The 22017-nt window shown below is 39.6% G+C and overlaps 1 protein-coding gene, 1 non-coding gene and 1 pseudogene across 2 annotated transcripts in view; 1 reads left to right on the top strand and 2 right to left on the bottom strand.

The window, feature by feature from the left end:
* PIGL (phosphatidylinositol glycan anchor biosynthesis class L) overlaps window positions 1–22017 on the bottom strand; it is a 59690-nt gene that overhangs the window by 33545 nt on the left and 4128 nt on the right. Inside the window, exon 2 of the mRNA XM_019757398.2 lies at window positions 15569–15668. Coding sequence (XP_019612957.2) covers window positions 15569–15668 — 100 coding nt within the window. The remainder of the gene's footprint in view (window positions 1–15568; window positions 15669–22017) is intronic.
* LOC109461285 (AP-2 complex subunit beta) lies at window positions 3881–9142 on the top strand (annotated as a pseudogene).
* On the bottom strand, window positions 20027–20089 carry LOC141569031 (U7 small nuclear RNA). The gene has a single exon (XR_012492425.1). It is a non-coding gene; the product is annotated as a U7 small nuclear RNA (small nuclear RNA).

Genomic DNA, 22017 nt, shown 5'->3' with positions numbered 1-22017 from the left:
TGTTTCTTTATGCTCTCCTTTATAGATGCAAGCCTTTCTTCTGAAAAATAGTGATTTCCAAAAGTTAAGGAAAACACTGGACTGGAGGGTGAGAAGGAAAAAAGGATGATGCAAAGAATAAATCTGCAGAACAGCATTGTGAAAAATAAATGAATTACATTGCCATTTGTCAGGCAGAGGAAGCTGAGATGGGGGTGAGAGGCCACACCCAAGGACCCAGAATCAAGAGCTGTTAGTTGCTCCTGTTGTCTTGTAAGAAGTAACTGATGTCAGAGGTAAAGCTATACTGTCTTGCACACTGCGTGAGGGGATGCCATACTTTGGGCTACACACAGAGGTTTGCCCCAAGAATGCCAAGTGACTAGAGGGTCCAATAAATTTTTCCTTACTCTCGTAGTCCTTTCTGCCCTTGCATTCTTATCAGAAAGCTTGCTTCCATGTCCGTACTTCTAAATAAAAAGTCCAAATAATTCCACCCTCCCAGGCTACCTGACCCAAGCTTGTCTACTCCAATTCTCTCGTGCAGGAATTTGGGGTTGCTACTCAGAGACTCCAGCCCAGAGGTTCTCGAACATTACTGTGCTTTAGGATCCTTTGGGGAGTTTGTTAAAATATGCAGATTCCTGATTCCTCACCCCATCCCATTAGATTCAAGATGACAGCGGAGCCTGTGTTTTAACAAATGCCCCTGGTAATCCTGTTTCACCTGGCCTGAAGATCAATTGCTATTATTTTATGAAATACCACTCTAGTTAGTCCGTTTGGATGGAGAGTGGCCATGTAAAGCCAGGGCCACAGAGGCCATATGCACAGGCTACAGCCGAGAGACCAGGTAGCCTATGTGTATCTTGGGCAAGTTATTTGACCTCTGTTTCTGCATCTGTAAAATGGGAGTAACAACACTATCTACCTCATAAGATTGGGAATTAAACAAGTTAGTAAATTAAAGCATGTACAATAGTGTTGGATACAGAGTAAGGATATGTCAACTATTATTATTATCTAGCTGCTGATAATGTGTCACTAAAAGGAAAAAAAGAAGTGGCAATAGAAAGAAAACGGCTTGGAAGAGAGAGAAAGCTTCATCTCACACCACTAACTTGCACTATGCCTGTACCACCGCTCCCCCAGGATTCATATCCCACAGTCTGGGGCCTCTGCTACGTTTGGGTTTTCTATCTGTAATGCTCTTCTGCTTCATCACCAGCCTACCTTCCCCTCAGTCATGACTCAGCTCAGGTCATGTAGAACATCATCATCTTTAGGAAGACCTGCCTCAAAATGCAGGTTGGGCAAAGTATCTCTGTTCTGAGGTTTCTCTGCACTTCCGCATGCGTTCTGCCTCTCCTCTGACCACGGCATGATGAACATTTATGTCATCTCCTCTACACGGGGAGCTCCCTGAGGGGTGAGTCTGTTTTGCTTACTGATCTCGCCCCTGCTGTCAGAACAGGCCTTGCATGGAGAGCTGGGCAAAGCAGACTCTTGACTCCCAGGGGAGCACGGGACAGCTCCTTTACTATGGCTCGTCTTATGCAAGCCTTCTAGTGTCCCACGTTGTACCCTCTGGGCTGGTTCTCAGTAAAGGTATGGAGTCTGAACTTGGTAGTTAAAGAAAGACTAACAGCCAAATTAGAAACCACAAATTTAGGTTCATTCCTAAAGGTCAAAGATCTCTTGTAGGATAACTAGTTCCAAGATCTAGGAGATGCATGGATTTAGTTTCTACTACCCCCTTCAAAAAAATGAAAGGAAAAAACAAAAGGAAAAGACTACAATTTATTGAGCAGCTACACTTGCAAGTCACGACTTCGGGTTGTTGATTTAGTTAACTTGAGAGCCCTATCAGGTGAGTACTACTCCAATTTGTAGCTACAAAGCCATGATTCCTAACACACAACTATCAGTTGCCCAACAGTACCTGGCATAATAAATGAAATAATGGAATATCCTCAGGTCTTATCCTGGAGACAAACAAGGTCATATAGGGCAACGCAGAGTTTTCTAGAAAGAGACATACAGCCAGACTCTAACTAAACTACCTGGGGTCTCTTTACCTTGGTGTATTTTTCAAATATGCCTAATCACTTCTCTTCAGCGTAAGAAGAGTGCTCTCTGAGTGAAGGGATCCCAGTTCCCATTCCTCAGGGCGACTACAGAGAAGCTGCCCAGGGTCGGGATGATTCCCAACGGAATAGCACGTTTACTCTTCATAAGTATAGGGTATGTGATGCTTGTTAGGGCCTGGGGAGAAATCCTGAGGTCCCAAGCCCGGAAAATCCTTTACCTGCTGGGCTTGTAAGCCCTAGCTGTTTCTAAGAATGTTTTCTTGATTCTTGACCCTATTTAGCTTATGGGGACTAAAAGACCAGTGTGGGCAGTATAAGAGCACGTGCAGTCATCTTGTTAACATCCGGGGAAGGCCCAGCCCTAAGTCGTCTGTCCAAACCACCTGTGACCAGAAGAACTTGCTCACTACATGCCCTTTGCATCACCCAGGCCCATTTACGAATATGATCTAATTAGCACTACTAAGGTAACCCTGAGTTACCTTACCTCCACCCGCCAAGTGTTACTCCTAAGGTAACACTGTTCCCCTTATTTCCAGGTGTTCCTCTCCAAAATTCCCTTTCTGTTGCCCCCAAATTACACAACATCCTTACCCCCTTGCATACCAGAAAGAATAAAGAATACCACAACTGAGCGGCCGGTGGGCTGATTCCTCACGAAGGTCCACCCTTACCTTCTCAAAAGGACTTCAAAGAGGCCCTATATAAATTGAGCTGAAACAATATAAAACTAAGTTTGTCTGTTTGTTTACACTGTCACGTGAGAATGGCTAGACAGATTTTCAATAATTTTGGAAGGTGTGTTTGGGATGACTGTTTTGACTTAAAATGGAGGTTATGTGGCATATACAAAATTCCTTTTGAGAGCATTCCAGGTGAGTCATCTCAAAGAGACAGGCAGTTATCTTTCAGAGCTGATCTGCCTCAGGTATTAAGACACTATGGGCAGAAAATGAAAAATGAAGAGTTGTTTTAAATAGGAGCCCCCAAATGAACATCCAGTAAGTAGAAGCCCAGACTGCAGACACTAACACCTAACCTAACAGCTTCTTACTCTTTGTATTACTCCAAAGTGAGCAGTAGTGGGGATTCATTTATTTCACGATAATGATTTTTCTAGCAAGGCCAGAGAAGACTTGTATTAGTTAAATAAATTATTATACAAGCATTCCATGGAATAGTATGTACTATTAAAGAAAAACTATATTTATGTTTGTATGTAAACATATATTTGTAAAGTATTGAAGGTATGGAAGTTTACACACCAAATAGTTAACAATTGTTTTCTCTAAGGAGATAAATGGATGGGGGAAGAATAGAGGGAGACATTCATTTTTTCACTTGATATATTTTTCTACTGTTTGTTTTTACAATGAGCATGTATGTTATTATTTTAACAACACCTTTATTGAGACATAATTCATATACTATACAACTCATTCATTTAAAGTGTACAATTCAATGTTTGTTTTTTTTAGTACATTCATAGAGTTGTGCAACTATCATCAATTTTAGAACATTTTAATCACCTCAAAAATAAACCCCATTATGAATCATGCCCAATTTCCCAGTCATCCCAGCCCTTGGCAACCACTAATCCACTTTCCGTCTCTATGGAAGAGTCTGAACATTTCAGATAAATGGAATCAACATATGTGACTTTTTGTGTCTGGTTTCTTTCACTTAGTGGAATAAACATTCTAGGTTCATCCACGCGGTACCATGTATAACATTAAATTTGATGAAGCAAGAAAACCACCATATCAGAAAATCACAAAACATGAAACATACCTACCTAATAATTTGAAATCTGCCCCAGAAAGACGGGGCATGCAACTGGCTAGCATATGCTGCCAAATATGATACGAAAATCCCTCAAAATCGTGCTTCACCATCTTCAGAGGTATCCAGTGATCTTTGATTAGCACCATGAGAACCAGAGACAATAATGGTCATGGAGAAACATACTTTGAAGAAAAATCATGTTGATAAGCTATTTCTAGTGCTCACCTCAAGCCTTCTTGCCCCAGAAGAGTGCCAAGAGGTAAACAAGGGACGTATCAAAAATAAAGGTGCCTCCACAGTAAAGGAAGGAGGAAGTTTGATGAGTTACTGTTGAAGATAATAAAATTCAGCAGAAGCTTCAGATGCCCCCAGCTCAAATCCTGTACCCTCCTGTGCCCCTCCAAAACCAGTCTTCAGTAGGTAGCCGGCCCTACTTGAACATGTGAAACAACCCAAAAAGAACCAACAGGGGACATCCCCTATGCATGATAACTTCAAAAACAAGAGGAAAGAAAAGAAGTTAGGGGAAAAGAATATAAGCAAAAAGCAGATGAAAAACCCATTATAATTCCGAAATATCTTGCAGGGTATCAAAGAATTACCAGCAACCCGATATCTTAAAAAAAGAAAAAAAAAGAAGAGGTCTTAAAGGAGAGATTTAAGGGTTTCAAGAAGAAGTTTTTACATATCAGAAATGGAAGTTAGCATAGCTTGACAAATAGCCAAGGAAAAAACATAAACAACTACTCAAAAAAAGTGAGAGACATGATGGAAACGTCAAAGAGACCTAAAGATAGAAGAGAACAGTGATACATAGGTCATAGAAGAAATAATAGTTATGGTAGACAAAGAAGATCCAACATACACATAATTAGTGTTTCTGAAGGAAAGGATAAAGCAAATGGGACAGAAAGATAAAAATGGAATCAGTGACATGCAGGAAACCATTACAACACCACTCCGGCCGTGCTGTCTGTCTGCTGCCCCACCCCTGCCCTTGCCTCCAGTGCACATTAAAGATCCAGCACCATGACTGACTCCAAGTACTTCACAACCAATAGAAAAGGAGAAATTTCTGAATTAAAAGCTGAATTCAGCAATGAAAAGAAAGAAAAGAGGAAGGAAGCTATGAAGGAAGTAATTGCTGCTATGACAGTGGGGAAGGATGTTAGCTCTCTCTTTTCAGATGTAGTGAATGCAGACTGACAACCTGAAACTAAAGAAGCTCGTGCATCTCTCCTTGATGAACTACAGCAAGAGTCAGACAGACACGTCCATCATGGCTGTCAACAGCCTTGTGAAGGGCTGTGATGATCCCAATCCTCTATTCGGGCCTTGGCAGTCAGAAGCATGGGCGCACATGGTGGACAAGATTACTGAGTATCTCTGGGAGCCCCTCTGCCAGTGCTTGAAGGATGAAGACCCCTATATTCGGCAAACAGCCGCAGTCTGCATGGCAAAACTCCATGACACCAATGCCCAAATAGTGGAAGATCAGAGATTTCTGGATTCTCTGTGGGATCTCAGAGCAGATTCAAATCCAACCGTGGTGGCTAATGCTGTAGCAGCATTATCTGAAATCAGTGAATCTCACCCAAACAGCAACTTACTTGATCTGAACCCACAGAACATCAATGAGCTGCTGACAGCCCTGAATGAGTGCCCTGAATCGGGCCCGATTTTCATCCCAGACTGCTTCCTAATTACAACCCGAAGGATGACTAGAGGCTCAGAGCACCTGTGAGTGGGTGACTCCCTGGTTAGCCCATGCCAGCTCAGCATCGGTGCTCTCAGCAGGAAAAGTCCTCATGAAATGTCTACAGTTGTTACCCAAGGACTCTGACTACTACAATATGCTGCTGAAGAAGCTGGCTCCTCCCCTTGTCACTTCACTGTCTGGGGAGCAGAGGTGTCCTGAGGGATATCAACCTAACTGTTCAGAAAAGGCCTGGAATCTTGAAGCAGGAAATCGAAGTCATCTTTGCAAAGTACAAAGATCCCATCTATGTTAAGCTGGAGAAGTTGGACATCATGATTCGTCTGGAATCTCACGCCACTCCTGCTCAGGTTCTGGCAGAACAGAAGGCATATGCCACAGAGGTGGATGCTGGCTTTGTTCGCCAAGCCGTGTGGGGCCATTGGACCGCTACTGTGCCAGCAGGTGGGGTCATCTGCAGGACACGGTGTAAGCGCATTGCTGGATCTCCTCCAGACCAAAGTAAATTATGTGGTCCAAGAGGCGATGGTGGTCATCAGGCACATTTTCCACAGGGACCCCAACAACTATGAAAGCATCACTGCCACTCTGTGTGAGAACTAGACTCGTTGGATGAGGCAGACACTCCAGTGGCTATGATTTGGATTGTAGGAGAATGTGCTGAAAGGATTGATGATGCAGATGAGTGACTAATGAGCTTCCTGGAGGGTTTTCATGATGAAAGCACCCAGGAACAGCTCGTTCAGCTTACTGCCACAGTGAAGCTGTTTCTCAAGAAAACATCAGAAACATAGGAACTAGGAGAGCAGGCCTTGAGTTTGGTGACACAGGATTCTGATAATCCTGACCTTCCAGATCGGGGCTATATTTATTGGCGCCTTCTCTCAATGCACCCTGTCACAGCCAAAGAAGTAGTCTTGTCTGAGAAGCCACTCATCTCTGAGGAGACAGATCTTATTGAATCAACTATTTGGCCTCTGTGTACCACAAGCCTCTCAATGCTTTTGTGGAAGGAAGTCGTGGGAGCCAATACAGCATGGGATCACTGATGTGAGTGACAGCCCTGTTGGCACCACCACCGCCACCAACCTGGAACACCCTCAGGTTATCCCTTCTCAAGGCGACCTTCTGGGGGACCTTTTAAACCTTGGCCTTGGTCCCCCAGTCAACATGCCACAAGCATCCTCCATGCAGGTGGAAGCAGTGGATCTCTTGGTAGGAGGACTAGATAGTCTGGTGGGACAGTTCGTCCCATCGTCAGTGCCTGTGACCTGTGCTCCTTCACCTACTCCTGCTGTGGTCAGCAGTGGTCTGAGTGACCCATCTGAACTCTCCACAGGGATAGGCATGGCACCTGGTGGACAAGTGACTCCTAAGGCTGTCTGGCTGCCTGCAGTAAAGGTTAAAGGCTTGGAGATTTCTGGAACATTTACTCATCGCCGAGGGCACATCTATATGGAAATGAGCTTCACCAACAAAGCTCTGCAGCACATGACAGACTTTGCAATACAGGTTAACAATAGCTTTGGTGTCATCCCCAGCCCTCCTCTGGCGTCCGCACACCTCTGATGCCCAACCAGAGCATCGACGTCTCCCCGCCTCTCAACGCCTTAGGCCCAGTCATGAAGATGGAACCTCTGAATAGCCTGCAGGTGGCTGTGAAAAACGATACTGATGTCTTCTACTTCAGCTGCCTCATCCCACTCAACGTACTTTTTATAGAAGATGGTAAAATGGAGCGCCAGGTCTTCCTTGCAACATGGAAGGATATTTCCAATGAAAATGAACATCAGTTTCAGATGAAGAAATGTCATTTAAATGCTGACACTGTTTCCAGCAAGTTGCAAAACAAAAGCATTTGTAATATTGCCAAGAGGAACGTGGAAGGGCAGGACACGCTGTAACAGTCCCTGAAGCTCTCTAATGGCATTTGGATCTTGGCTGAGCTACGTATCCAAGCAGGAAACCCCAACTATATGCTGTTGCTGAAGTGTAGAGCTCCTGAACTCTCTCAGTACATCTATCAGGTCTACCACAGCATTTTGAAAAACGAATAGACTGGTCCGGTGCCCTCTGGCCACCCTGTGATGGGTGCAAGCCAAGAACTCTTAACTGCAAGAAATTGTATTGCTGTGTAGAATATGAACCCAAATACACTGAGGTCACCCATCCAGGTAGTGACTAGTCTAATGTGTGCTAACATTAGGGCACAACCTGTTGGATAGTTTTAGCTGTATGTGAATGTTTGTAACCATTTCTTCAATCACTTCCCACCTCGTGCCACCTGCTGTTGCTGTCTGTCCTTACTTGTGGGCTTCTCCACATTGGCTGGCTTTTCGAGTGCAGTTGAGAAACAATTTTATACAAAGGAAACAAATGTGAGATGTCTCCACAACAGCACTTCTTACCAGAAGACAGTGAAGCAATGTCTACAGAGGAAAAGGAAGTATAACCTGATAATTTTGTAATCACCCAAGATATCCTTTAAGTATGAAGACAACAAATAGATATTATTAAACATACAAAAATACAAAATATACTGCTCTTCAAAAACATATCGGTTGATGAATTCCTGTTATGTCAGGAGGGAATAAAAAAATGAACTGAGGATTGGATAAAACATGGCAAAACAGACTGACTGGACTGTGGTTAATTAAACACAGGATTAAGATTAAACACGTATGGTAACCATGGTTTTTGAAAAGACTGTGTCAAAAACCTTGACAAAGTAAAAGTAATAATATAATGGGTATCTGGGAGGAGGGTTTCTGGGAAAAAGTCTAAGTACATTTACTTCCTCAAGGCAGTTAGTAGAAGAAGTAGCTAATTTGAAACATGGGTTAAAACACCACCACCACCCAAAACAGAAACAACAACAACAACAAAACCTCACTAACTGCAATCTCCAAACATTTTACACTTTTCTTAATTTTGGACAGCTATTTTTGGAATTAATCCATTGTAACTGGATTAGATGGAAACACTTATCTGAAGTTTATCTCAAGTTAATTTTCTTTAGTTTCAAGTAACATTCAATTTCATTTGTTTATTAAAACCACAGACTCTATAGAATTATTTCTATTTTTCTAAAATTATAATTATGCACTCATTTGTCTTTCTGCCTGCAGATATATACAGAAACAAGGCTAGAACTGAGTATTGACAATGGTTATTTCCAAGTGAGAGCATTTGGATGATTTTTACTTTTTACAAGTATGTGTTATTAAAAATTAATTATTAAAAATACATTATGGGGCTGGCCCGGTGGCTCATGCAGTTAGAGCTCCATGCTCCTAACTCCGAAGGCTGCCGGTTCAATTCCCACATGGGCCAGTAGGCTCTCAACCACAAGGTTGTCAGTTCAACTCCTGGAGTCCCTCAAGGGATGGTGGGCAGCGCTCCCTGCAACTAGCAACGGCAACTGGACCTGGAGCTGAGCTGCACCCTCCACAACTAAGACTGAAAGGACAACAACTTGACTTGGAAAAAAGTCCTGGAAGTACACATGTTCCCCAATAAAGTCCTGTTCCCCTTCCCCAATAAAATCTTTAAAAAAAATACATCATGTACACATCTGACCATCTTGTTCCTTTGTTCAATGTCTTTTCATTAAAAAAATATAAATAGTTGAAAACTTATAATCACACAAGAACCTGCCCACAGATGCTTATGGCAGCTTTATTTGTAATTGTCCAAAACTTGGGAGCAACCAAGATGTAGGTGAATAGATAAATGAACTGTGGTACATTATTCAGCGCTAAAAAGAAATGAGGTATCAAGTCATGAAGAGACATGGAGGAATCTTAAATGCATGTTACTAAGTGAAAGAAGCCAACCTGAAAAGGTTAGTACTCTATTATTCCAACTATATGATATTCAGAAAATGGCAAAACTATGGAGATAATAAAAAGATCAGTGGCTGTCGGGTTGGGCGAGAAGGATGAATAGGCAGAGCACGGAGGATTTTCAGGGCAGTGAAACTATCCTGTATCATACTCTGTATGATACCATAATGATGGATGCATGTCATTGTACATTGCCCAAACCCGTAGAATGTACATCACCAAGAGTGAACCTTAATGTAAACTATGGACTTTGGGTGATTATGATGAAGTTTCATCAACTGCAACAAACGTCCCACTCTGCTGGGGGATGTGGGTAATGGGGGAGGCTATGTTTGTGTGGGGGCAGAGGGTATAGGGGAAATCTTTGTATCTTCCTCTCAATTTTGCTGTGAGCCTAAAACTGCTAAAAAAAGTCTTACAATTTTTTTTAAATGCTCAAAAATGATATATTTTTAAATAAAGCTAATAAAACTTTTGTTTTGCAACTAATGAATGCTCATTCTCAAAACTATGGAAAAGACAGAAAAGTGTAAAGAAGAAAGTATATACTCCTTTTTAAAACCCAATATTATATTGGGAACATCTTCCTGGGTTATTAAACATGCAAAGAAAACCATGAATTGTGGTTCAGTGTCCTGGACCATGGCTATATAATTAATTGTCTACTGCTACATTTCATTTGCTACCAATCTTTTGCTATTATAAATAGTGCTGTAATGAATATCATAATACACAGTCACCTTGAATTCTACTTTTGGTGGTATTTGTAACCTTCTGCAAGGAGTAGTATTAGCCACAAATGCATGCTTTGTGAAGAGCACCCCTCCCTGTCCCTCTTGGCTTCTTTTGCACTGATTTGCCCAGTCATGTTACTGAAAGGCTCAGCCTGCCTTCGGTTCCCAGAATAATCTGCCTTTGAAGTAGTACTGAAGCAGCTTTCAGTTTTCACATAATAGCTCCGTATCAGCTAGGTCCACTTCAGTCTCCCTCCCTGGTTTCTTTTCTAGGAAACATTCTTGTCCTTTGCGCCTTGTGGGAGGACGGGAGCCCTGCCTTGTTCTTGCCAACTGGGACTGGAACTGTGCCCTTGAGCCTCGGCCCAGTCACTTCTTTGTGTATTTGGAGAAAAGGATTGCAGGAGGTTTTATTTTCATCTCTTACAGTGAGAGGACACTTGGTCAGATCCACTTTGGCAGCCAGAATTCAGTCTTTTTTGGTTTCTGTAGGGGGAAGGCTCTCACTGGGTCTCAAAAGGAGGAGGGGTTTAATTACCAACATGACCCCAACAGTCCCAGACTTTGCTTTGTGGCTTCTCTTTCACTGTATGATTTGCATGGATTTACTGGAAAACACAGACTTCCAGGAACTGCTAACAAGCCAGGCTCATTTATGTTTCCTAGTAGGTATTGGATTCTATTTCCTTGTTCAGTGAAAATTAGTCTGTAAAAGTCTTGGGCTTGATAATGACAAACTGATATTAAGGCAAGCACTGGGAAAATGAGATTTTTATTGTTGAAACCTTAGGACAATGGAGCCAAATCTATAGAATGGCAAAATAAAGAGATGTAGAAAAATCCTTCTAGGGGCGGCCGGTTAGCTCAGTTGGTTAGAGCAGTGGTGCTCTTAACAACAAGGTTGCCGGTTCGATCCCCGCATGGGACACTGTGAGCTGCGCCCTCCACAACTAGATTGAAACAACTACTTGACTTGGAGCTGATGGGTCCTGGAAAAACACACTTAAAAAAAAGTTAAAAAAACAAAAAATTTCTCATTAAAAAAAAAAATCCTTCCAAACCAAAGTATTCATTTAGAATTTTCCAGACGGTTAAATAACTGCAAGCCAGGATCCAGACTGTTTTATTGAATTGAAGAATGTGAAAACAATTTTACTTAAGTCTTGGGAATTGGTTTGCTAAGCACCATTTGTGGGTAAATGAAGAAAAAGTTAGGAAAGGAGGTTGCGATGTGGAGGCATCCATTCAAGTTCTTTGAGATCACACATTTACGTGCTTGCCTGAGGAAGACAGCTTATAGTAGTATAGTGGAGTCATTCATTTATTCAACAAATATGTGTTGAACAACTACTATGTATCAAGGGCTCTGACAGAAGTTGGGGATACAGGTAAAAAGATACAGAGGGGCTTACCACATAGGGTGAAAAATTAGTGTGTAAGAGGTGTGACAATTAAGTTCGCAAACTAGTTGCAATGACGTTGATATCAGAGGAATTATTCATTATGAATTTGTACCAACTGGACAAACAGTTAACAAAGTTTACTATTTGAAAGTGGTGAATAAGCTGCGTGAAAAAGTTAGACGACCTGAACTTTTCACCAACAATTCATGGGTTTTGCATCATGACAATGCACCAGCTCACACGGCACTGTCTGTGAGGGAGTTTTGAGCCAGTAAACAAATAACTGTATTGGAGCATCCTCCCTACTCACCTGACCTGGCCCCCAAGGACTTCTCTCTTTACCCGAAGATAAAGGAAATATTGAAAGGAAGACATTTTGATGACATTCAGGACATCAACAGTAATACGATGACAGCTCTGATGGCCATTCCAGAAAGAGTTCCAAAATTGCTCAGAAGGGTGGACTAGGCATTGGCTTTGGTGCATAGCTTCCCAAGGGGAGTACTTCGAAGATGACCTTAGTGATATTCAGCAATGAGGTACGTTGCACTTTTTCAAGGATGAGTTCGCGAACTTAATTGTCACACCTTGTATGCTAGGATTTAAGGGCACAATGAGAATGTAACAAAAATGCCCAAGAAAATCTGGGCAAATCAGGGATGGTGCCACAGGATCTAAGGTGATCCTTGAACTGAGTTTGAGGATGAATAGGTGTTTGCTAGAGGGACAAGGTAAGAGGTGTTGGAAAGTGAGGAAGCAAGGTAGGGAGGGACCAGCACATGCAAAGGTGTGCACGCATAAGAAAGCCTGGCAGGTGTGAGGACCAGCTTAAATATGAGACCAGAGACGCAGAGGAGACACAGACTGGGCAGTCCAAACTATTTCTGTTATGGGAATAGATGTGATGTGGGTATAAGCTGGTGCTGGATGATGAGGCTGAGCAGGGAGACGGGATCAGCCCATGAACAGCTTTGAAATCCTGCAAGTTTTGATAACCATCAGGTCACTGGGCCCCAAAGCACTTTAATGATCATGGGTTATAATAGGGGGGATCTGCTTTGTTTTATTTCATTGTAATCAGGCCTATCTTGAATCCCCACCATTTCCAGTCAGAGCACTTTGGAGCAATGTATGTGACCCTCTTCGTACTCATTCCCCGGAATGAGGCCCATAGAAGACCACAGTGTTTATAAAAAGGCTTAAAAGTGTTATTATTTTTTCAAGGAATTCTCTTCTATGTTTTGAATTTATCAAATCAAATATTATCAAAATGTGCAGAGATTGATTTCTAATTTAGCATTCACTTGTATGAATAGAAGCCGAGAAGAGAAGGATGTTTTGTTAGATATGTGGGGTAATCTTTTGATATATATATATATATATATATATATATATATATATATATATATATATATATTTTTTTTTTTTTAAAGTTATAAAGACTTCCTGAAAAAAAAATCAAACTGTATAGAATTCTGTGAAATTAAAAAGTGCAAGTGTCCTTCTTCCCGGACCCAATTAAGTAACAGCTACTATTAATGACTCTGGTATATATATTTTTAGAAATTATCTATGCATATAGAAATGGGTACTTTTTGCTTTGTTTTGAAATATAAATAATTCTATGGGTTCTTCCTAATATATTAAGCAGCACAAAAGCACCAAATGAATACTAAATCCATAGGTTGCATTTTCCCATCACATACAGTTCCCCAGCATCCCAGGGAGGGTCTCTAATCTCCCTTCAGGCCTGAACTTGAGCATATGCACAATGAAACCGCTTTCCACAATGCAGCAGCGATGACCGTCATGCCAGTACGTATTACTCAGCTCCTGTACCTTGAACTTTGACATGTAGCAGTGCCCTGCCCATTCCAGGCATTTAACATATATCTGTTAACAACATGCATTTTAATATCATAAGACTCATTACATTAACAGAAGCCACAGATATTAAGGAACTGGGTAGAGTTTCTAAAAGTATCCATTTATTTGTCTAATGACTGAATTATGCCTTCTTTTCTTGAGAACTGAGTTTTTTCCCTCTTTAAGTGATTAGATAAAGAGTTTACGTGGGTGAGCTTCTCTAGCTAAATGTTTCCCTGAAATCCAGCAGTGAAGTTTAGAACAATGGAAGAAAAAAACTGACTACACACAAAGTCAACTACATGTAGTCCTATTGGCCTTTCAGACACAATAACAAAGTGGTGACCTACTTTCCTGCAAGAAAGCCAGGAAACAATTTCATCTTCATTTCTGGTTTTGAATCCTAGCACTGCCATTTATTAAATGCGTGACCTCAGAGATTCTCTTAATCTCTCTGAACTTCAGTTTTTTGGTATAAAACAAACAAACAAAAAAGGATAATAAAACCTGTGAAATTATATGTCAGCATGGAGTAGGCATAAAATACAGTGGTTGAGGCATAGGCCAGAGCCAGATTGCCTCAATTCAAATGCCAGCTCTACTACTTATGCTGGGTGACATTGGGCAAATTACTCAACCTCTAACGATGCCTCGGTTTCTGATCTATAACATGGGAAAAGTCATTGGATTGTTTTAAGGATTAAGTAAGATCATGCATTTAGTATGGTTTTGGGTACTGACAATAATGGTTTAATACATATTTACTGTTATTATTATGAGTGTAGGCACTCCATAAAACTTTCCTTTCTCTTCCTACCCTTCATTCTTCTCTTTGACTCATCTAAATAACCGAAAATAATATTTCAAAGCTCTGCTTTTCCTGGGTTACGAAATAAGGGGCTGAAAGACTAAAGGTTACATGTTGTTGGCGACTGAACTGCATCCTCCCAAAAATCCACGTGTTGAAGCCCTAACCTCCACTGTGGCTGTATCTGGAGATAGGGCCTTTTAGGGAGAAATTAAGATTAAGTGAGGTCATGATGGTGGGACACTAATCCTTAGGACTGGTGGCTTTGTAAGAAGAGATGAGAGAACTTTCCCTTTCTCTCTCCCCTCCATGTGGGTATACAGTGCAAACATGGCCATCTGCAAGCCACGAAGCAAATTTCTCTAGAAATCGACCTTGCTGGATCTTGACCTGGGACTTCCAGCTTTCAGAACTGTGAGAAAATAAATGTCTGTGGTTTAAGCCCGCCAGGTTATGGTATTTTGCTAAGGTAGCTAGAGCAGACTAATATTCACGATTTCTTTGTATCTTCAAACTAGCTTCTTGAAATATTTATTTTCAACAGTTCACCTCCTCTCTATAGCACCATTTCACAAGTAGGGGATGTTGCTGAAGCTGCAGGATATATAAAAAATGTAATAAATTAAGACGTGACAAGAGTAAAGATCTTGATAACCAAGCTGAGATCTTTGGTTTGACTACAGTTCTCACGACTCAAGATCTGGCCCTGAAAAAAACATCTTGCATTGCTGGGCCAAAACAGACACTGCGCAGGCAAAAGTCTGTGTGCAAATGGGGTGCCTGAGCAGAGAGGCTCATTAATGTTATTAAAATAGTGAGAAAACAAATCACAACATATACCCACAGAGTAAAAGGGAAGTAAGTCATCTTTGAAAACAAACGAGCAAATGATTTACTTCACAAATTGACTCAAAACCATGTATCTTCAATGGGATACAGAGGAGTAAGTTCAGAAACAGATATTAAGTAATTTGCCTAGGTGACACAGTTAATAACATGTATAAATTGGGGGTTTAGTCTAGGCAGTCTGGCTCTAGATTTGTGCTTTTTAAAGCATTACAAAATCCACTGGCATAGGTAGAGAAGAAATTCCCCCACGATGATCCCAATAGTTTACCCTGAGCCAAGTAAAACAGAATAAATTGAAACTTTACCTTATCTCTTTGTATGGAACTGAAATGAATAGGAGCCCCCCCCACCTCAAACCTAACACAATGAACATCAATTCCCAACAACAATGCTCAATATGATAAAGAATACCTTTCGTAACCAGCAGCCAACACAGTTAATGGTAAAATACTAGATGTGTTCTCAATGAAATCATTAATACAGATGAATTACCTGTTGTCAATAATCATTACACTGGAGGGTGGAACTCCCAAGACATCACAGCTCTGCAGAAGTTCTTGCTTACGAATCTCCCCTTGATTGTAGTAATTTCCTGAGGATGACAAATATACATTGGAAGATTTAACAGTGGGGATCTATCGATTCACTCATTCTTATCTCATCTTGTTCCCTAAAGGGTTTAAGCTACCTGAAAATTTTGTGGTTAGGAGAAAAAGCTGAAGAAACTACAACGCTAAGGTTGCAGTCAGAAGGTTGCAGCACAACCCAGAATCACCATTTCCTTCTTCCCCATCTCTGTGTCTATCTCTCTGTCAGTGTGTCTGCCTGTCTGCATCCTAGCTGCGTGCTACAGGCAGCACTGTGCACTGCCGAGAGCAATGGCTTTGGAGTCAAGCAGCTTTGGGATTAAAACTTCTATAACAGCTCAGAACAAGTGGGGTACCCAAGCGCATCATTAGTTTGAGACCCTTTAAATTGAGTCCTCGAATATCTGTTAAGCATTTACTTAAAGAAGAGTCTCCTGAGTCTTCCAGGAAAATATGCAGACAACATTTAGTAAATAGTCTCCTCTGAGGAGTTTAGCAAGCAGCTATCCCAGCATGCCCTTAGGGGACCTTGACCATATCAGCACCCCAAAGAGCTTACGTTTTCTTTATTTTCCCAACACATATACTATACTTCCTAAGAATAGTTCTGCTAAGTACAACTCCTCTGTACCCTTATGAATAACATACAATGAAATTTTGGTACCATTTAAATTGTATGTATGGGCAATTGTCCAGTTAATACAGCACTTACTTAAACTCTGCAGCAGATAATTGTTTGTGTAATTTGTGCTGGTTACTTAACAGTCCTGAATCACATTTTCTCCACATGTAAAGTGGGAATGGCCATCTCATGGGCTTTCCTGAGGATTACATGAGATAATACATATCCACTCAGTTTGGTACTCAGTGTTAATTTTCTCTTTCCTTGACTTCTTTATCTTTACCTGCCCCCTCCTTCTTTTCCTTTCTTCCTGAATTATAATTCATCTTCATCATACAGATCAAATGGCTTTCCCTCTGGGAAGCCTTGTCCTACTTTCCGTGGCAAGTAATCATTTCTAGTATTTTGCTCATAAGTATGAACTTTTCTCCATGATCAATTATTAATTGCGAAATGTCATTGACCTTAAAAGTCACGGTCTCATTCAACTTTGTATCATCCTGGTGTCCAGCACACTGCAGGCACTCCTGAAGCACCGAACATCGAGAAGCTCTGCTTGCTGTTCCAGATAACTCAGAGGAAAACTCCACGCGAAACCTTTCAACTTAGGCAGGGGTTACTCTAGTGCTAGTTTTGAACTGTTTAAATCCAGATAGGAGACAGTCATTGCATTGTATCTAACAAAGGGACTAACCCCAAAAAGACTCCAGATAACAGCTTAATTGTGTATTGTCCTCATCACAATCGAGTTAATATTTTTTAAAGTCCGATAGAAACTAGTCAATTTTGTGTTATTAGTATTTTACCCTACGCATACACTCAAAACCATATGCATACACTCTCCCATTTTGTCTCAAGGTTACTTGATCTTTGGGGATAAAGAGTCTAATGTACACCACTGATATACGGTTCCTAAGTTCAGAGGCCATGCAAGTCAGACCCTGATTATGGCTCTGAGAAACTGGTTTGAATGGAAGCTAATGTGTTTATGGAGCTGGTTTTATTGCTTTGTGTTTAAATTAAGGAATTTAAAACAGGTTAGGGAGTTAAGTCAGAGATCACTTTAAATATTTTCACTAAATTTGGTGAACATGTAGGAACTTCAACAGATTAAATGTCTGAGATTTTTTAGCAGCTTTTCACTGAAACACTCTAAAAAAGGATCCAAGCAGGGTAGCTACATCCTGGGAGGCACAAGATAATACGTTGGGGTGGAGGAAAAGCTTTAGAACTTCTCTCGATTTGTTTACTTTGTCTTTATAAATGTCCACTTTTGTTAATATTTTATAATGTACACATTAGTTCAGTGTCCATGTACTTAATATTATATAATGGGAATATTAAGTACATATTATATAATGGGAATGTATCCTCAAAAAGTTTTTACCAATAGGAAAATGTGACCAGAAAATGTTTGGAGATCATTATTATAGAAAACAAAATAAATAGGATTAATGTAGACTTATTTATATAGTCTTTTTATACACAGCGTGTATAAGCTTATAAATAATTGTACGCTTAGTGAAGTCTTTTGTTTTATGATAACTAATACTTCCCAGCAACAACTAGCAAGCATAATGACATTTAATACAAATTAAAGTCACTTTGTAAAGACCCCATTATATACTACATGTATAAAGGCAGACATTTTATTTTAAAGATTTTAAACTAATTAATTTATTCTAAATAGGTAAAAGATTTATGTAGTTAAAAATCAAAAGAAACAAAACGACATATAGCCAAAAGAAAAAAAAAGAAATCCTTTAGTTACCCAGTTCCCTACCTTGGAAGTATTAATTTAACACAATGAGAAGTGGACTGAGAATTCAGGCATTACGGTCTCAATACCTGGCCTTCTATTTACTTCATGAATCTGAAGAAATTCCTAAAGTTCTTGGGTTTCAGGAATATCAGCAAGGTTGTCCCTTGAACAAGACCAAGTATATTTGGAAAAAAAAGATCAACATTTCCTAACTCTAAAATGAGGGAGTTTAGGTTCTGTAACAGTTAGGGTCTACCCAGGAAAACAGAAACCACATGAAATGTTTACATCAGTTTAAGAATCTAATGGAAAGAATTTGATACATAACTGATGGAAGATTTGAGGGCCAAATAGGGAACACTGAAGTGACCCAAAGATTAGTGACAAGAAGAAGTAACTAAAGCTAGGTTGGAGAAAAAAGGAGGCAGTGTTACCAGACCCTAAAGGCCTGGGTTCCTGAAAGGAAGCTGAATCCAAGTGATGGACCCTATGCCATTAGAATGTGTCCAAAGAACCCAGTTGGAGTAATCATGATTTAAAAATGAAACTAGAATAAAAAAGGGGAAAATTACCCAAATAGACATTTCTCCAAAGATAAGACAGATGGCCAATAAGCACATGAAAAGATGCTCAATATCATTTGTCATTACAGAAGTGCAAGGCAAAACCACAATGAGATATCAGTTCATACTCACTAGAATGGCTATGGTAAAAAAAAACCCTGAAATAAACAAACGGAAAATTACAAGTATAGGTGAGAATGTGGAGAAATTAGAACTCTCGTGCATTGCTGGTGGAAACATAAAATGGTGCAGCTGCTGTGGAAAAGTTTGGTGATTCCTCAAAAATTTAAACATAGGATTATCATAACTCAGCAATTCTCCTCCGAGGTATATACCCAAAAGAACTGAGAATGGACTCAAACAAATACTTGTATACTCGTATTCGTAGCAGCATTATTCACAATAGCCTAAAAATGGAAATAACCCAAGTGTCCATAAATAGATGAATGGATAAGCAAAATGTTATTAACAAGGCCAAACATATGGGAAGCCGTCTTTTTCTGAATACGACAGGTATCTTTGTATCAGATGAAGTGAGAAGTATGCACTGCTTGAGAACAGTGTCCAACTCATTGCGATGAACAGTTAAAACAAATATTTCCAATACTAAGCTCTTCAAAATTCATTACATTTTGATTATTTCCATCCTATACTTTTATCAGATTAGTCCTATTGCATTTTCTTTCTTTTTCTCACTTGCGTCTTTCCTTTTCTCTGTTCACAGGCAATTTTTGTGACTGTGGATTTTCTCTTTGGTCTGTGACATGACCTCTTCCCTAAAGTTTATTAGCATTTCTTTCATGGTTTACCAAAGTTTAAGCAAGTCCTTTATTTTTGCACTTAAAACTCTAACTCATTAAGTAAATAAAACCTCTGAAAAGCTTGTAACATTCTTCAACTAAGTAAATAAATACTTAGCAGGACATAAACATTTTTATAAATACAGATGTTAGGTGGAAAATAGCGGTAATGTATAAGATTACCTGGCATGTAAATTCTAAGCTTAACTATAAAAAAAGGTAAGTAAATATATATTTGAAATATATATTCTTATAAAAACAGTTAATCTATCAATTAACCCATCAGTACCAAATTTATGAACAGGTGTTGTTTTCAGTTAGTCATTGGATGCCTATACACTCTTTGGTTGGTGTGATCATACGGAAATCCTATCGACCTAAACCTTAGAGAAAATTACCTAAGTACTTATATGTAATATACATTATATACATATATGTTATATATTATATATATATATATATATATATATATATACATATACATATTTACAAAATAGGCCCACTGATACGTAACCTTTGAGTCATGTTCTGAAGTTTTATATAGCTCCCTTAAAGAAACATAATTCGTATTTTTAAATATTACTAATTTATTCGATTCTTTTTTTTTTTTTTTTTTTTGTGCCTTCCAGTGGATGCCGAAAGACCTACTAGGCAAATTCAAAAAGGGCTGTAAGCACTAATTTATTCGATTCTTAATAGGATACAGTCAATACTTAAGATATATTTTTTAGAAAACTCAAATGTATTGGGTCAGAAAGAAAAGAGTTAGACAGATGAGATTAACACTTTTTTACACTAGATCTAAATATATCTCAATATGGAAAACTTTGAGGAATTATTCATGATTAAAAATCATTAAAAAAACCTGATATGTTGTTTTAGGAAATACAGTGAATCATATGTTTGGAGAAACCCTCGTAGCATAGAATACCTGATCATGGGAAATAAAAGGCAAACATGCTTTAGAATGTATGGCTGAATTAGCAGGAAAGTAAGGGCAATCTCTGAGGTCCTAAACAATACGTAAGCACAAATCCAGACAAGTAGGGTGCCACCTTGAGAGTATCTGCCTATGCCTGGTGGCCTACAGTCAGGTTAGGAGATAAAGCTTGGGCACAAATAAGGAGATCTCCGCACAAAGAAAGACTAGACCTTCAAAAGGCGATACCTACAGTGGGTGAACTACAAAAATTCCTAGCCTACACAGAGATGGTGCCATCTCTCTCAGACTTGGAAGGAAAAGTAAGAAAAATGTCACCCTCCCCAAGAACTGTTAAGTATACATTGACCTTCTGGCACACTATATTGACCAAAAACAGCTTACAGTACTATTTCTAGTCCCATAAGCACTTCTAGAACCTTGCAGTACCATATCAAGAGTTGAAGTCTATTTCTCACCTTGAAACTGCCAAGTGACTTGTGACCGCCTTGACAAACAGAATGAAATGAAAGTAATATTGCATGATTACTTTCCAAGGCAATATGGCTACCCTAGTACTGGCTCTCTCGCAGGATACTTGCCCAGATGCACAGCCACTAGGTTGTTAGAAAGCTTAAATTAAGGTGTGTAGATTTACCTATATGTGTACTATATGTGAATATTCTGGCCAATGTTTCTAGTTAAGTCAGATGAGTCTAGTCCCCAGCCTTTGGATACTCCCTCTGAAGTAGTAAGACAACTGTGATGTCTGAAACCATGAGAGATAAAGTATTATTATTGTTTGAAAGTCACTAAGTTTCTAAATAATTTGTTACACAGCATTAGACAACTAGTGCACTTCCGTTTGGACACTGAGTTTACACTACCTCTGTGGATTGAAAAGTCTCAATCTAAAATTTTAGTGTAGAGTGATCTAAAGTAGTGCTCTTTGCTGCCTGGATGAAGCAAACATAAATCATCAAAATATCACAAATATGGTTCCAAGAAATGTACTTACAATTAAAAAAAAAATCACAACATATACACGGCAACAAGTCATTCAGGATGAGTTACTCAAAGAGCAGAATCAGACACACAGACTGCAGAAATTGGAATTATTACACCTGATATGTTTAATACATTTAAAGAAAGAGAATATCAAACTATGAGAAAGTAACGAGACAATAATATTTGCAAAAAGAACCTCTAGATATGAGAAATAAATTAAAGGACAAAACTACTAACCATTTTACTACTACATATGTAAGACCTTTATTATAAAACTGTTACTAGACATAAAACTATTAATAGACATAAAAGAAGACAGACGTTAAAGAAGGCCAATACAAATGAGCAGACATACCATAAAATCACAGATGGAAAGACTGCTGTAAAAGCTACAGTAATTAAGACAGCATGATATTGGCACAGGGATGTTGAACTGACTAAAAGAATAGGACATAGATCTGAAATACGTGAAAATCTGATATACGAGAGCTGACAGTGCAGTCTAGAGGGGAAAGGATGACCGAAATTGGTTTTCCTGATTCCAATCTTTCCCTCCAAACCATTCTCCATATTGCCACCAGAAGGAGCTTTCTAAAGCACAGAACTGGTTGGGTTAATTCTCCGCCAAATGTATTCAATAACACCCTACTATGTACTATAGCTTTCTCCCATGTGTATAT

This window comes from Rhinolophus sinicus, linkage group LG15 (genome assembly GCF_036562045.2).
Source record: "Rhinolophus sinicus isolate RSC01 linkage group LG15, ASM3656204v1, whole genome shotgun sequence".
Lineage (NCBI taxonomy): Eukaryota > Metazoa > Chordata > Mammalia > Chiroptera > Rhinolophidae > Rhinolophus > Rhinolophus sinicus.
This window is presented reverse-complemented; position numbering and strand designations above follow the sequence as displayed.